The sequence below is a fragment of the Gavia stellata genome, chromosome 2 (assembly GCF_030936135.1).
Source record: "Gavia stellata isolate bGavSte3 chromosome 2, bGavSte3.hap2, whole genome shotgun sequence".
Classification (NCBI taxonomy): Eukaryota; Metazoa; Chordata; class Aves; order Gaviiformes; family Gaviidae; genus Gavia; species Gavia stellata.
This window is the reverse complement of record NC_082595.1, coordinates 66,623,356-66,640,736: the sequence shown is the minus strand read 5'-3', so window position 1 is coordinate 66,640,736 and position 17,381 is coordinate 66,623,356. Positions and strand designations below refer to the sequence as shown.

General features: G+C 34.2%; 1 protein-coding gene across 1 annotated transcript in view; it reads right to left on the bottom strand.

The window, feature by feature from the left end:
- ASCC3 (activating signal cointegrator 1 complex subunit 3) overlaps positions 1–17,381 on the bottom strand; it is a 270,969-nt gene that overhangs the window by 49,568 nt on the left and 204,020 nt on the right. The window contains exons 30-33 of the mRNA XM_059828883.1: positions 7,776–7,913; positions 7,554–7,674; positions 3,954–4,086; positions 1,217–1,342 (exon numbers count right to left, since the gene is read on the bottom strand). Of these exons, the coding sequence (XP_059684866.1) occupies positions 1,217–1,342; positions 3,954–4,086; positions 7,554–7,674; positions 7,776–7,913 (518 nt within the window). The remainder of the gene's footprint in view (positions 1–1,216; positions 1,343–3,953; positions 4,087–7,553; positions 7,675–7,775; positions 7,914–17,381) is intronic.

The window sequence follows — 17,381 nt, the reverse complement described above, 5'->3', positions numbered from 1 at the left end:
AACAAAATCACTTTAACATAGCAATTCAAGAGCAAGACATTTTAAAGTAACATTACTTATTCTTCATACTAAAAAAGAACAGTGTCTGCAGTGGCATAGTTTTTACATTAGTTGTAGTATGGATCATACGTAAATTCCAAAGTCATACAACTAAACACAATTTTACCCACATCTAACCTAGACAAAACCAGAATTTAGCTGTTTGTCACTCTCAGGGGAGAAATACCTTCCAAGTAAATGTATTCATTTTGTTAGTTATAAAGTGAGGGAATTGAATATGTTTTCTGTAGTTTACAGTTCTAACACTCTGCATCTTTTATTTCCCAAGAAGATTAGATGGAAATTCTGTTTTGTGGGAGATTCTTAGCATAGGACTAGATGCAGAATTCAAAACTAATGAAGACTAAAAAAGAATTAAAGGAAATTATTTTATCACTTGCAGGCTCCCACCAGCAGTTGCCCGTAAAGAACCCAGCTGAAAATTCAGCCAAATATCATGGACATTAACATAATTTTAGAAACACAACACTCCAGAGTACATCAAGAAATATTTAGTGCTATAAATACCTAATTCTTTATTTGCCACATTATTTTGGTGGGTGAATGATCACATGATAGGTAACATTCCATTTACCCAAAACAATGTTGTGGCAAAGGCAGGCTACATTGCGGGAACAGCTCAGAATGATCTGCATGCCAGCTGGAGCTAGGCAGGATGATAACAATCATTGAAAATATTGCACACATGGTTTCACCAGAATACCCCAATGAACGTAAACTTTATCACAGAGAAACAGCTGATAACTATTCTTTCATTTATTAGGAAAATCCAGGTCTTACTAGATTTTCTATAGAAAACTGGGCAGAACATATCAATGTGGTAGCTAAAAAAAAAGTAACACATTATAAATACAATACCTAAAGGAATGTGATAATCTGGAGTTTTATTTTAGGGATGCTGATGTAGCTCTCTCAGTAAGGCTATTTTATAGTTGTCACTAAATTGTAAAGTTATCTGCCAAGAAATGCATTTATATTTAGAGAAAAAAATATTAAAAAAACGTGCAGTCAAGTTTTATTCCATGTGTGGGCAAGTAATGCTCATACATTGGAGACTGCTAAGTATTCTAAGCTCCAAGAGCAGCGGGATCACCTTTGGATCAACTCTACCTTCAATTTACCTTTAGATTAAACGGCATTTGTATTTTATACTCACGTTGGGTTCATTACAAGTCGTCGGAAGAAATAAGTCCAGGTGATATAATCCATTGCATCCTGCTTAGAAGTAATAGTTCCAGCAGCAATTTCAGCATTCAAGTGGTCAGCCAGCACTTCTAACAAGCTGAAGAACAGAAAACAAGAGGACTTAGCTGACTTTACAATCACAAAGACAGGTAATATATTTTGTAGACTTGCGCATTAAAAGGTTTATTACTTTTAATCTGAAAATATATATTTATCTTCTGGTAAAAGAGAAGAGCGGAAGAAGGGGGAATGTAATTGCAAGGTCAGTCATCTTCTTTACACAATAGTGGAATGAAGCTCAAATTATTTTTTGATTGGACCAAAAATGCAGAAGCTTAAGTGATTCATGGAATGTATTCAGATGGAGCTACTCAGTGGTAACTTCTGAATACTGTGTGTTGACCATATGATCATGCTGGTTTAATCCAACAGAGAATCATATGGAAAGACAAACAGGAAATGAAACAGTGGCAATAGCTTAGCTAATACTTGACAAATACTTGAGGGCTGTTAAAATTACATCAAAACTGCTTCCCCCAAATTTTGCCTCATCATCCAATAAAAAAAAAAAAAAAAAGTAGCTACTTTTACCCAGAAAGATCCAAAGTCAGAAACACGGAAGAACAAAAGCAGTTTAAAATCATTCTTACAAAGTAAAATACTGTTTAGTGTCATTAAATGGAACAAAGACCTCCATTAGGGTACCTAATGAGATCATGCCTGGCTACATTTCCACCAGGGAATGGCCAATATCCTTAAGGACCAACCTAATTTTTCTTGTATTATAATCCTTTTCCTACTGTTCTTTCGCTATTGCTAAAAGTAAAGAAAAATTTGGTATGAGTATGTTGGTATGTTTTACTGCTCTATACCACTGAACACACGCTTCTGAAGGTAAGAACTCAAGATATTCCACCCAGACTGTCCAGCAGAAACTGGACAGATGATTCAATAGCTATTCTGTAATAAAGAGTGCTTTCTCTTTTGCTTCTAATGATGTGCTATATTTCAGACCCATGATCAGTGAGAGCACAAGGCCTGTCACACGAGTTGTGTACTCAAGTCTTACAGCTAAAACATAGACAATGGCTTTTAGAAAAAAACTTTAATTAAAAAAATATGAAGTTTAATTTTACAAATTGGAAATACTACACAAAGCTGATAAATCTGCTCTTTGGTAGAACAGATGGGAAAGCATTCTAAAACTAAAAACCCTCCAAAAAACCTCAAACAGTTTCTCTTTGAAGCTATGAAGCCTCTTACTTCAAATACTTGATCATAAAAGAGACCAAGACAACTCTAAGTTAATTGGATCACAACCTACATAGAACTTAACAGGATTGCTATTAATATGTGAATCTTCATCTGAAAATTTATCAAATAGTCTTTGTTTTTACTAAAAGATGGAATATATCAAACTACGAAGTAAATATACACACAAAAAATGACCTACTAGAAACATAGAATATTTATAGTATTCCAAACAGGAACAAGGTGTGATTTCTACTGTTATATTGAAGATACAATTTCTTTATTTAGAAACACCACTTACCAATGAATTGAGAGATTTCCTAGTTTATGCTAGTGCCATACAGTCTGGATAAATCATCAACATTTAATCACACTGCTCTTTTGCCTTATTAGCTATCGTTCTGAAGAAGTTCAACTTCTAGCCTTTTGTGCTAAGTGAAATTTATATATGTTAAAAAAGCGTGGTTTCCTAAGGAAATTATGCACATGTCTCCACATTCTTTGTTTGCAAAAATTATATGTCTGTCTGTGCATCACAGAAATTAACCTTCAAACACACCAGCCCATTTCAACTACATTTCACAGGTGGATAGCACTCTCAAGCTCCTACAAATTTCCTGACCAGATAGAGGTCCCATTATCGCTTATGTTCAGGGATGAAGTTTTCTTACGAGAACAATACTGTGAATTCTTCATCAGTGAGAAAAGCTTTCAGTAATGCTCATGCTTTATTAGATGTCTGAGAATTCCTCCATGAAAATGCATCTATAGGAGACCAATGTAACTAGTTCTGCTTCTTGTTGAACAACTAAGTATATTATAAATATCAAAACCAAGGCACAAGTTACATTATGCTGGACAGCAAACTTTGTATCAACTAAGTTCAGAGAGGCTGCAAAAAGGTGGTGTTTCTACATTTCTGACAAAAATATTGCAATTTTGAAGTGAAAGATGTGTTGAAAGTGTATTAGTAATAGTTTACACCATACAGATTTCTTTTTGAACTTGTGAGATTTGTGAAGAATGTCATATCTATAATGGCACAAGTATTCTAGGTAAAAAGTGCTAGAACCTCAACTTTTTTTTTTTTTCTTCCTATTAAGAATTTGTCAGAGAATTTCAGAGAGGGTTCTGAGGATCATGTATAGTTGTCCTACACACTGGCCTTGAAGATCAGTTTGTGCCCTTATTCAAATGTCTGAGACAACACTCAGAAACAGAGAAGGATTTGTAGTATTATCTGGGAATGGGCTAAAGAGCTCAACAGTGCTTCAAAACTCATGGAAGAAAGGATTTTTCTGCCTAAAGATGGGTAATATTTTTTAGAAAATTATTTTCTTCTAGGACCCCCATATTTAGGAGATATTCGACACAGAAATTTTGTTTCACTTGTCTCTATCCCTCCTTTGTAGTATTGTTTATAGTTTGATCAGCGTTTCTGATTGCTTTATCTTTACCTTGATTCCACTGGGAAAGGTTCATAAAGGAATTTTTTGTAGAAGTCTTTCTTAATATCATGAACTAGAATTACAGCTTTTCCTTGGTCATCGAACTGTGGTCTGCCAGCACGTCCCATCATCTGAAGTACATCTGCCAAAGAGACAATAATGTATTAAAAAAAAAAGTATTTATCTGAATGTATAAATAAATGTATTTACGTCTGTATAACGTGCAATACAGGATTTTTGGATTTCTTCGACCTCGTATGCCCTATTCGTTTTAACACATGTAACTTTTTTTTCCATCTCAGATAAATTTACTATGAACTTTCTGGCAGAGACTATCTTCCTGCGTAGTTGAAGACCACCCACTGCAATAGAATCCAAGCTGACATCTAATATAAATTTCCTCTGCTGTCCTTCCATTCCACATTCATCCCTTGTTTGATCATATGCAATTAAAGATGATGAGTAAGAGAACCCATGAAGCCTACAATGGCAACTGTCTATTATTTCCTAATTTTCAAGTATTTGACTTCACAATAGTAAAAGTTCCTTATATAAGCTTTTCTGCTATATATGATTTCCCAGGGTTTGAACATTTTAGAGGAAAAAAGGTGAAGACAGCTATGATCTTTACCACTGAAACTTCAGGACAAGTTATATTAGTTATTAGTGCTGGAGTAGAGATGGTTTTGCATCATACGTTGTCCCTATATCAGAGCATGATACACAAATTTAAAAGAGGTACAGTTAAAGCTTACCTCAACTACTCTGCCTCATCATCACTTGCAAATACTAGTTAATGATTTCCATAAACACTGAAAATACCAGTTTATACAAAACACGCTCAACTTGCTACCTGGCCACCAGGATAAGTATGCTTATCATCTGTTTGTGTCTTCTCATAATCTGAGAAGTGCATCTGCATAGGTCGTTTTGTGTCTCGCTCAACAGAGCTCTGACTCCTTTTTTGGTGCCTCCAACTGCTATTTAACTTTGAAGAAACAATGGAAAGCAATTAATAAGTAAGTTTTACTTCTTTATTTTAAAACTTTTAATGTTTTGTGTATTCTTTATGAGCTCTATCATACCTGTACAACATGTGGCTTGCAGTACCTGGCATCTTGAAAAGCTATTTCTTTGGCTTCAGAATCTATAAGCTTTTGGCCCAATGGTCAGTTGGGGAAGAAAAAGCCAGAGGGTGTAGAATGGCATACAGCAACGGACAATGATAGAAAAGACAGCCCGATAATGATAAACTATTTTTAGTAACACATTTTCACTTGCGTACCCATGAGCTATATAGACAGCAATGTTTTTTTTCAGTTTGTTGCTTTTGTCAATTTAGGAATGACATGAAAATGTAAAAAGAAACTAGTTTGAAAATCATGTTTCTGAATAGGTATGTGCACAGGAGGGTGATTAAACAACTTCTTGCTATTCTAATGTGGTGAATTAAATTATGCATAACACCATACAGGAAATGGATTTACCAAAAAGTGTCAGGGAATTATTTTTGCCAATATTTACTACGTAATTATCCAAACCCAGTATTTTCTTTACTGGCTATATGTTGCTTGGCTGCTTTTAATCACTGGACTAAACTCCTGAAATGTTAAATATGATCCAACTGGCTGACTAACTGTCTGGTAACTGAGAAAAGGCCCTCCCCAAAATCTCTGACTTTACTCAAAGAGCATTTTTACTTATTTTGAAATTACTGAACACTCCAGAATGATTCATTCTGCCCTCAGCTGCTTCCTTGGAGCCAAATGCATCCCTGATACAGAAAGGTAACTTCAGCAGGGAGAAACCAAGTTATATCATGACAGAACAGTGAAGGCAGAGGGCAGAATTAAAGACACTATTGTGAAATTTTGGAAGTATTTCAGAAAGAAACTCATTATATTTTCATTTTATTGCTGCTGCAAAACTGTACTACCTATCCACAGAACTTCCAGATGCATAAATATTCTCTAGAAAGTTAAAAATAAAAATGCTCTAAGCAAACTACACCACATGTTTCTTCATAAAGTAAGGAATCTGCATTTTCTGTTGCAGTGCAGACAACAAAATCTAAATGCTTCCATCACAGATGGTGGCATTCCATCCACACACCCACCCCCCCAACTCTTATTGAAAATTCAAGAATTGAACAATCTCCCATGTCCAGGTCACCTGAATTCAAAAAGGCAATAAAGAGTGAAAGTATAAGCAGTCCCTAAAGTCTTTGTGAGTACTTGTACAACAGATTTCTAAAACAGCTTAGTAAGTCTTCAATGCTTATTGAGTTTCTGATTTCTTTTGAATATATTATTTCCTCTATTACTTCTCTCTGACAGTCCCACAGATTCAACATAAAATTTAAAACTTCAGTTGATTTCTTTCCTCATCACGTTTCCCTATTCAGTAATAAAGTTAGCTGTCACTATTCTTCCAGTCGGGACGAGCGAGATACTACTCTGCAGAGACTGTTTGTACTAAGTTTACATCAGCCTAAGTCTGTCACAAAATGCAAGTGTGCGTGGCTAAGCTCCCAGGTCATACCAGAATCTTTGAACAAGAGAGTTGGTCTGGAAATTGATCCCAAGTTTCCTGCAGAGCACTAACCACTAAATTAAGCTCTATGATGGGTTACTTGGAGAAGTAACCGCTGTAGTATTTTCAGTTTGAGCTTTTTTTCATTAGTAAGCTTTTCTTGCTGAAAAGTGCATGGTTAAAAAGATGCAAGCTCTCTATTTGCATTAAAAATAACATTTAGATTGTCCTTAGGTGTACACATCTTTGGCATAGTATAGGATTATTTAATGATAAACTTTCTCTTGTGAAAATGAAAGGGAAAACAGAACAGGAAACCTGGAATAAATTTAGCTTGTCCTCATTCTTCAAGCTTAGTACCATCCAGACAAATATTCTCCCTGTCTGAACTCTGAAAAAAGTTCTTCCATGGTTCACTTTCTTAAGCTTGTTGAAAACACTGCAGAACAGTTTATGAAAAGTGGAGTTTACTGGAGCCAGAAAGCAATAAAAGTCTATATCAAACCAGAAATTCAAATATTTAATTTATCTGCTTATTTTTGAAGTATCACTTACTTGAAGTATCACTTACATCACTGAAGATACTAGATTAGTTAAGGTTTTTCGTTTACTGTCAAGTGACTACGTACAAATTTTATGTTCTCGTATATGTGTAATTCAACTGTTGCATTTCAAACCATGGCTAAGTTTACTGTTAGAAATCTGTTTCTATTTAAAAAAGGTTTAAAAAATGAAAAAAATATTTGATGCATGAAAACTTCCTTTTATACAATTAACTAGTTAGCTAAATATGACTTTATATTGTCCCTTTAATTGCTTAATGTCTATTTTGGATGATACGCTTTAAAGCAATTTAGCATGAAAAAAGATTTGCAAAACAGAAACATTTTCACTATTACATAAAATCTTAGGAGTTCTCTTGCAACTTGCATTAAACAAAGAAACCCTTTCCTCAGCACTCCTAGTCTCTACCCAAATTAGGTATTTTCAGTGATCAGTTACTAAATAATTCAGATCATTTGCATATGCTTGAAATACATTTTAGCATATGAGCTTTTCCATAATTTATGTGAGTACCTGTAATGGGATAATCCACGTAACGCCTTGTTTTTCCATCATAGTATTCTGTTCCTTTAACAATTACTAAATGAGCTGGAAAATTTACACCCCAAGCTAATGTGCTTGTGGCAATAAGAACCTAAAACAGAAAGAAAGATTAATGAGGTATATGTAACAAAAAGCCAACTTTAAAAATTCCATATAAAACTCATTACGGCAGGATTGAAAGCATAAATGTACCTGGATTTTGCAGTGCACAAACAATTCTTCCACAGTTTTCCTGTCTCTTTCATGCAGACCCGCATGGTGCATGCCTATTCCAAAAGCAAGTGTCAGCTTCAGATTTGAATCTCTAACTGTGACTATAATGTCATTCATCTGTAACAGAAAAAATAGCTGCATGTTTTAAAACAGATGACTCAGAAATTTTAAACTTTTAGGGTTGTTATTATCTTTTTTTTTATGGCAAGGATAATTTGCTGAATGCTGTTTATACAAACAGGAAAACACAGTCTTCAGTCTCTGAACAGTCTGGTTTTAGTCTTAAAAAAATCAAATACTGTATTAGTGATGGGGGATATACAAAATGCACATGACTTTATTGACACGCTAAGTAGTGCAGCTGAGGAAATGAAAACGCTGAAAATATCTTGACAGGTCTGGTAAACGCTGTGCATTCTGCTCTGTTTGTTTAATGCAATCCCTAGTATCAAAGGGGTTAGAACTGGTATTAAAACATAGCAAATCCCTGCAACCAGTAACATAATAACACTAATGAAAAATAAATTTGGCACTCTCTAATGCCTATGAAAAGACAGACACATTTCTTCAGTTTGATAATTCTGCAATTATTATTCATCAAAAAACTTTCCTATTTACATGCTGAAAAGCAAATAAATTTGAAAAATTTTTTTTGAGTGTGAATTTGTAATTTATAGACTCAAACCCTGTAGTGAAACCCAACATAAAATAAGTGTCTTCATTTAAAACTTTTAGAAGTCCAGACAAAAAGCTATTTTTATTACTATTACTATTTTTGTCAAATCGCATGTCAATGACTACTTGGAATCATTTTAACTACTATCATTTTAACTATATTTCTTGCCTACGTTTCCAAGTAGTAAATTCCATAAGCTCGTTTATTTGTGTAGACAACCTCTGTGAAAAGCTCCTCACTAATAACGAACAAGAGCTTTATAACTTCTGTCTTGTTTGGTGATTTTACCACTCAATATGCCTTCTGTTGTTTTATTTCTAAGGCCATTTATTATTTTATGTGATTTTAATATAATTCTAGCCAGGAACTTTTAAACCTCATCTCTTATTAGTGGTTTCCTGGTGCCACCAGCAGTGGCATGATGATATTGCATACTTATGGGCAGCATCATTCATGGTTAACGCAGGAGGTATAGCCAACGTTAGAGAAAAAAGTAGTAGTGCAGAAGAAATTACTCAGGGTAACTGAAGAATTTGGATCGAGTATTCAGTCTCATCTCGGACTGAGTATCTCAAAGTACTGAGATATGATACATGCATGACTGCAGTGGTATCTTCATTTCCACTTAGGACTCTGAGGTGTTGCACTTTCGATGTTCAGAATTGTAACCTTCTCTAAATGTTTCCTGGGTTTTATAATTCTCATACTTTAATGTTAATAAAATTATTCACATATCTAAACCCAAGTAACAGATGTCACTACTATTATCAAAAACATCTTTAAAAGGTACAAAAAAAGCCAGTGAATATAATAGCCCATATTCAGGATTTAAAAAAACCCAAACAAACAATACAGATTTTGAAAATAAATCAATTTTGTCAGGAAAAACAAATTACAAATCATTTTAAAAAGTCTATTTGTTGAAGTAATATTGACTAACAGAAACAGAACTGATGGAAGTAACAGAGAACCCAATTAAAAAATAAAATATTGTTCAAGTTTTGGCTTGGTCCAATCAATTTGATCTGTCAATGGAAGCTCCTAAACTTTATTTCCCCTCACAACACAGTTGCCTGGATGTTTCTGAGAGTTTCCTATATTATAAGACATGGAAGGTTTGTTGTATATACTGAGTTGGCATGTGTAAAAGAAAAGGATGCTTACAGAAGAAAAGAGTGAAAGGGACTATAAAACACTGAAAGGAAAGGAAGCAGAAAGTAAAAAGCAATGAATTGAGAAGTGAAGAGGGGATAAGTCTATTTAGGAAAGGGAAACAAGAAGAGGGGTAGATAAGTAGAAGAGAGTAAAGAACTGAATGAAAGGAGGATATGTTAAAGGATAAAGTTTATCTATCTAGATACAATCAGCAAACCTTTGATTTCTCTAGTCACCATGTAGACATGTGACTGCAGTGTAGACAACATGAATTATGACCCATCTTAAAGATTTTTTTCTTCTAAGACAAAAAAATAGCTCGATAAAATGAGAACCTGTATACCATTCTCTACAATTATGACCATCAACATACATTACTAAATATATTTTTGAACCTACTAATGCTTTTTGTGCTATGGATTTATGAAGTGCTGCTAGCACTGCACAGGCTCCTTATGCTTACATAGACACTTTGAGAAATAATAGTTATATATTTGACAGGGAATTAAGATGAAAAAGTAGAAAATGGGACTGGTAAATAAACAAAAAATTTAATGCATTTACATTTTACTCAATTTCTGCATTCAGAACTTGACAAAAGATATTATATTGCTGAATTATTTTTTCTCCTCCCCACCAAGAGTCATCACCTTATGATAGTTGTGTCTTTAATGTAAGGGAACAAGCCAGTTCCAATGACATTTATTTCATTATTCACATGAGCAGAATTTGGTATTGGGAAAATAATGAATCTAAACTCCCTTTTCCTCCAGAAGAGTACAGGAATCAAATCAGCTGATTTGGGTTAGTCTATAGTGATTAGACCGCTCCTTCAGCGTACAGAGTTTTACAATGTTAGTTATTTTCTGTACAGAACCTGAGTTAAACCTTTTTGCCATGTAGTTGCTAGCATAAAAGATCCTAAATTCACACTGCTGGGAATTTATTCAAAGATGTTCTTCTTGCTTTTACAATCAGTGGTGGTTATTTTTTTTCCCTTCTGACTTGTATTACAGCGGTGGCCTGTGGTGCTGTTAGTCATACCTGCAAAGCAGTGTAATTTACCACAGGAAAACTAAAGAACCCTTAGCAGGAGAGCTGGCACATGTACTACTATCCTGTCATTTTAGCAGCAGGGAATCCTACTCATTTTTAGCTGACCCCTTACTTTCACATAAATCAATGTAATAAACACAACTATTTTACCCATAGGCACAATCCAAGGCTTAAAATTCTCATGACAATTTATTTAAAAATATAACTCTCTAATGTCAGTGTAGTGTAAGAATATTGTCACTTTCTATTAAGAAATAATGGCACCATTAATAGGTTCATTAACCAGAAACAGACACAGCATCATGACTATAAAACAAATCTAATGTTTCTGCATTGTTATAACTTTGTTAGTATTTATCTTTCTGAAAACAACTGTAATGTTAACTCATAAAAGGGTAAAAAAAATATATTTTATCTTAAGAACAGAAAAAGTATATTAAAAATAATATAAGAAAATATACATGTTACTGAAATAAAAAAGCCTATCCAACACTGATGCAGGGAACTTAATGCAAGGAGGGATTTTTCCCTGGACTCCAGGGCAGGCAGGATTGGGCCCATGCAGGAAAGGTTTTGCTATCCTTCACAGCTTTTTTGATAAACAAACAAAAATTCCGCCGGTGCTTTCCTAACATTAGGTTGATTAGGAATCGACCTTTTAATAAAAAAACCTTTGAAAACCAATTTGGGACTCTAGTACCATTGCAAAATATTTATTATAAAAATTAAAGTTTATTTTGACCTTTTATAGTCTAATCACTGAACAAGCTAGATTTTTCTCAAACTAGTAAGTAGTCATTTTCTTTGTTCCTGCACATACATAAACTGTTGAACCATTTACTTTAAGCTAATAGAACTTTTTTGTATTTAAAATTTATTATACTTAAAAAGCTTTTGTAGAAAGATAGGATTCCATTTAAGTAGATACATTACCCTGTGCCTGAAATACATTCCAGTCAGAGTATAATTCAGCAAGTTGATGACAATGCTGGCTCCAAAAGAAAGGAGGAGACCAGATTGGACAAGAATGAGCTAACAGATTGTGCAGCCCAATTCTGTCCCTTTGAGTGTGATATATTGTTTCAAGATGCTAAAAACCCATACTTTCTCAAAGCATATCTGTTGTGCTGGTTTTCCCATTTTCACAGAATCCTCATTATTAGTACTCTGTACTCTTTTCAAAGCACGTCAGACTCAGACCATATGCCACTGAATAATGCTTATCAATTGTCTAAAATGCCCAATAGAAGAAAGATGTGCCAAACAAAAGAATCGTGAAAGTTATGAAGTCTTTTACAAAAATAATTACATATTTCACATCTGCTACAGATGTTAAGTGAAATAAAAACATCTCCTTGTTATAAACTAAATGTTAATTTTTTATGACACACTTTTGTGTCATAAAAACAACATCTTGTAGAAGGAAGTTGAACTTCTATAATGAGTGAAACACTTAGAAATAATTCTTGGGTACCCTCCTGATCTTTAAAGGCGGAAAAAAAAGTCATCTTATAAAATTATTTTTGATGAAGAGTTGACATCCTCATACTCCAGAACTCTCCCATATAAACAAGATGCCTAAACCACCTCAAATAAGATTAGTCAAGAAACATTTTAAAATACGGTTTAAACAGTTGAGATACGTTATTAAAACATATACATTTAAGACTAAAAATCTCATCTAAAAGACAGCAATGTACCTATTCATGACACAGACCAGATTCTTCTATTCCTGTTTTATAGCGCAGCATTACCTCAGAACAATAACATGGAGATCACAGGTTATTTGATTTAAAGGTTAGAGAAGGAAAAGTTATCTTTTGCCTTTCCAACAATTCTTGGTATGGGGTTTTTTTTGGTTTTTTTTTTGTTTGTTTGCTTTTTTAGCAATGCAAAACAGAACTATATGGTAAAATTTAATTCACTTTCATGCATATGTCTATGCATATTTCCATATAGTGTACAAACACATACACAAACCCATAATTAGCTCACACTTGTTTATACACTCACATCTCTAAAATCACAAAATCACTATGGGCCTGATTCATTCTTTTGGAGTCAATGCCCTTCATTCAAGTGCCCTTGAATTCAGTGGAAGCTGGCTATTGCCTAGAATGGATGCTATTGAATATTACAGTAGGTATGTTTGTGCTACAGGATTTTAGTTATTTCTAGAGGTTTCATAAAGAACAGTCTTAACAAGATGCAGATGGTAAAAGGATGCACAAAGCAGAATGCAAAAATCATTGTGGTTAAAGTTAAAACTGTGTACATGGGTACATTTCTTCTCAGTCCTTGCACTGTAGATATAAAAGAAAAATATCCAAGTATCTGACCAGGGAAGAAATTTCTTCTAAAAAACCAAAACAAACCCAAATAAGAAAACACCCTGCTTGTTTGCTGGTGAGAACTGAATTCTAACTTCAAACAATAAACAATAAATACTACTTTGTACTTTTGCTTTAGGTTGAAAACAAAAAGCAGTAAAAACATTAGAGAAAAATAAATAAACTGAAAACTTGATTCTAATAAATTATGTCGTAAAAAGATTGCAACATATGCCGCCACCACAGATGTAGATGCAACTTCTGAGAGAAGGACTTGTTCCTCTTTAGTCAGCTCCTAATGTAGAACAGTATAACTGATCTTAACCAAGCTTACCATCACAAACTGTTGGCACAGTCTGTTTCCAAGAGGATCATCTGAGGTGTTGTCCCTTTTAACAAGATAAATAATGGGTCACAAGCTTGAATGTGACAGTCCTGGCTGACAGCTCCAAATCAGAATTTTAGCTAGAAATTTTATATTTAAAAATAATCTCATGATTGTACAAAAAAACAGGGTAAGCATAAGGTTTTATTTTTTCATTGGCACACTGGCATCAATGAACAATAAAAGAAATAAAGAATTACTGAATTTACAGGGGCAGTCTTCTCTTTGAGACGCACTGCCTATTCACATTTCTGTCATGATGCACCTGTGCCTCATAACTAGGATGATCTTTAGAGAGTGATGTCTACTGAAGAGTCCTTGCAACTACTGCAAATAGCAAGGAAGGCAGCTTCAGCTGCTGCTTCACTCTTTGGTGAAAAATAAACTCTGTGTTGGGACTGCAAATCCTAAGACGGATAGAGAGACCTCATTTTGGAATGTGTATGGACAATGCACCTTACAGGAAAAGAAAAAACCCACCTCTAAGGCTCTAAAATAGGTAAATATTCTTTCTTCTTCAAGAGACTGCCCACTCATACTCTGGGCAAACTGGAGCAGTCCTGCTTAAATGCTGAAGAAGTTCTGCATGTGCTATGCATAGCAATAGGCAAATGTAAGGATAAGCTTTGAAGTATCAGCTACAAATCTCAGTAAGTAGGGTAGTTCAACATCATTGGAGTCTTCCTTGCTCAGACTAAACTAGACATGAGGTATATGAGTGGACATTTCTTCACAAAAAGCATGCGCACAGCCTGAAACTTAGTTGGATAGAATCTATTAAACAGATCTAACTATTGTGCAACAGGTCCAGTAGAACTGGAAAACTTATCAGTACTAGAAACAGCAATTTTCATCAAGTATAGTTCAGTCTTATGAAGACTGGCTGCTGTCTCAACTTTCTGAATACCTTTCAAATGCCTGAATACTATAGGAACATGGATATCAGCAGGAAACTGTACATCAGACATGCAATTCAAGGAAAGCATCCCGGAAGAATCATCTCCAAATGCAAATGGAGCTCACTGTAATATATATTTTCAGTACATGGATGTAGAACAAAATTCCTTCTTGACTATAATTCAGTTGCACCTGTTAGACTACTGACTCATTTGAGGGAAAGAACATCTTGTATTATTCCTTCATGATCCAGGTATGCTGTTGTCTGCTTTGGTGGCAACAGTTGAAGGCTTATTTCTGTACATCATTTATACATACAAATATATATTCCAGAAGCTTCATACAAGTTCATCTCCTTTGAAATATAACTGATTGAAATATTGTCTGAATTTGATACTTGGAGCTGAGTGGCAGAGGTGGGGGTGGATTTGCCTGTTATCTGAGACTACTGGTGAAGAGAAGCAGTCTGGAGTTCTGTGAACAGAACCCTTTACATACTGCAAATGGGAGCCTGGTTTGGCACTACCACTACAGGGAGAATCTCTACAGAGAAGATGAGGGACGCTAAGATGATAGCTGATAAACAGGTACCAAAGATCCAGTACTGGTCTCTCTCCCCAACTCCAACTCCTCCCCCACAAGGCTTGAATCTCTCTATTGCTGTCACAGAAAAGCTGCCATGCAGGGTAACAGGGAAAAATCACTTTTAATGGCTGTAAGAATCTATGTCTACTTCAATATCAGTCTTCCAGATGTTATTATGGATGGTACTGTCTACAGCATTTTAAGAAGCCTTATGAAGCCTACCCATTAGGAAGCTAACATAACAATAGACTAATATTTGGCCATCATGTAGCAAAATCAATTACACCATTAAACAAAACTAACCAATGAGTTCTCCAAAGGAATCTTATCTCAGCCAAAATTAATGTCATACAAATAAGGCTGAATGATGAAAAATGCCAAGGCCTGTTGTAAAGCTTATAAACTTTGTATACACCCATTCATGAAAAATCTCTTATATCTCAACATACTTCACAATTAACAGTTACAAATACTTTGAAAATGAAGTCATTTGTCTGTAAGTTCCCCTAAAGGAAAGCTGGTTGGCAAAAAACAAATGTGAAAAACTGACAGGCAACAAAAAAATGTTGTTTAAAGGCAACAACAATTTATTTCTTCTAACTGGTCCATTTTTATCCCATATGGAATTAAGAAACACTTGGAATACTTGGGCAAGTGTATAAGATAGGGAATACCTACTATAAAGTAGGGAATACCTACTTTTAAAACTTAAAAAATCTATAGCAATACGGAGAGAATTTTGTCTATTTCATCTAGTCCGAGCTTGACTTTAATATAACTTGAAGTTAGAATTTTTAAATAAAAAAAAATTATTGTGGATAAAGAATTAAGTAGTACATACACTACGTATGCGGCACTACTACAACTTTGTCCTTTGCTTCAATGTCAAATGAAACTCAGGCTAATCATGCTCATATAAAACACAAAACTAGAAACTGGTCCCATAATTACCTAAAGAGATATCCACTTGAAATTGTGGGTACTGCAAACACAATTGTGTTCTGCCTAAGAGTGGTAAGATATAACAGTTTAGGGCTTAATCCTCAGTCTTTTATATTTACGTAATCAGAACTGAGTATCTTGTTGGGTATCTTATGCTCCAAACATTCATCTTATTAATTCAAATACAAATCATATGCAAATGTTATTAAACTAATAAATGCAAAGTCTGCTTGTCCTTGTTGGCTCCTCTTTCAAAACCTTCAGAGGTTTATTCTGAAACATATGAAATTCAAAGACTCCTAACAGAAAACCCTTTTGCAGCAAGTGAAGAAGCTTCAGTTACAGTTCTTTTCAGGATAGTAGTGGCTCACAGGACATGAGCAAGCTATTCATATTAATGCAAGTCATTTAGGACAAGCTGCATGTTGCATATTCTAATTGTAGGTGAGATTACTACAATCAGCTAGCACAAGGTACTAGAGAACTCTACTACACACTAATAATTTTGATATGAAATGTTTCTGTTATGCCCAAGAAAACATTAAATAGAGTCTATACAGTTAGAAAAGCAGCATCAAATTGAGATGTTTTAGCACTAGTAGTTTATCAACCAAGACATCTATTTTCTCTTTTAAATCCATCCACAAGAGGAAGGATACAGATGTTATGCTTTATATCTCAGAAAAAACACACTTTATTTTTTTGCAAAGAGCAAACAAAATCAAATAATCTTATCTAGAAACCTATACTTTTTGGCATATAATTTTGGTATACAATTGTATAACTATTCATACAACTGTTGATATACAAGTATTCATACAACATTCAATGTGGACCTTGTATTTAGGAGACGCATTTTGCTGTATTTTGGCCCTATATTATCACAGAAATTCCCATGCAGGTCTGCAACCATTAGAGAAAGCTAACTTCCAAATTCTAGGAAATCTGGATAGCAACCAAAAAAATTGTTCTGAAGCAATGATATAGTATAATCAGGTCTATTAGTCCAGAAGGAAATAAATAATTCTGTATTCAGAGCAGGTGCAGAACAGAGTGCAGTAAATAAAATCTAGTATACATTTTGAAGAACGCAGATAAAACAGAATATTGAATGGTTGTTTATTATCTGACCATCATTCATGTTTTGAAATAAATGAAAGAATACAAGAAAACATAATTAAAGATTATATTGCTTGAAAAAGAATAAAAAATTAAACCTTTACTCCAGCATTGCTTAACATCTGAGTATTTGACTTTGTAATCTTTATGTTCTTATAATAGAGATATTGGCAGAAGCTATCTTATTTTTTTATAACATTGATTTATTTCATTGATATGCAAGACTGAACCATTCCTAAACTGTTGGTTCTGCACTATATCTATCTATCTATATGAATATAGATGGATAGACACATGTGTATACATATATACATATATACACACAGATAGACACGCATATACATAACCCTCTACACAGAGGGTTATCTTATGAGAAGGATGATTTTGCTCCTAAAACACTGAAAGAGATTTGGTTTAAATTCCAGCTCAACATCTATATG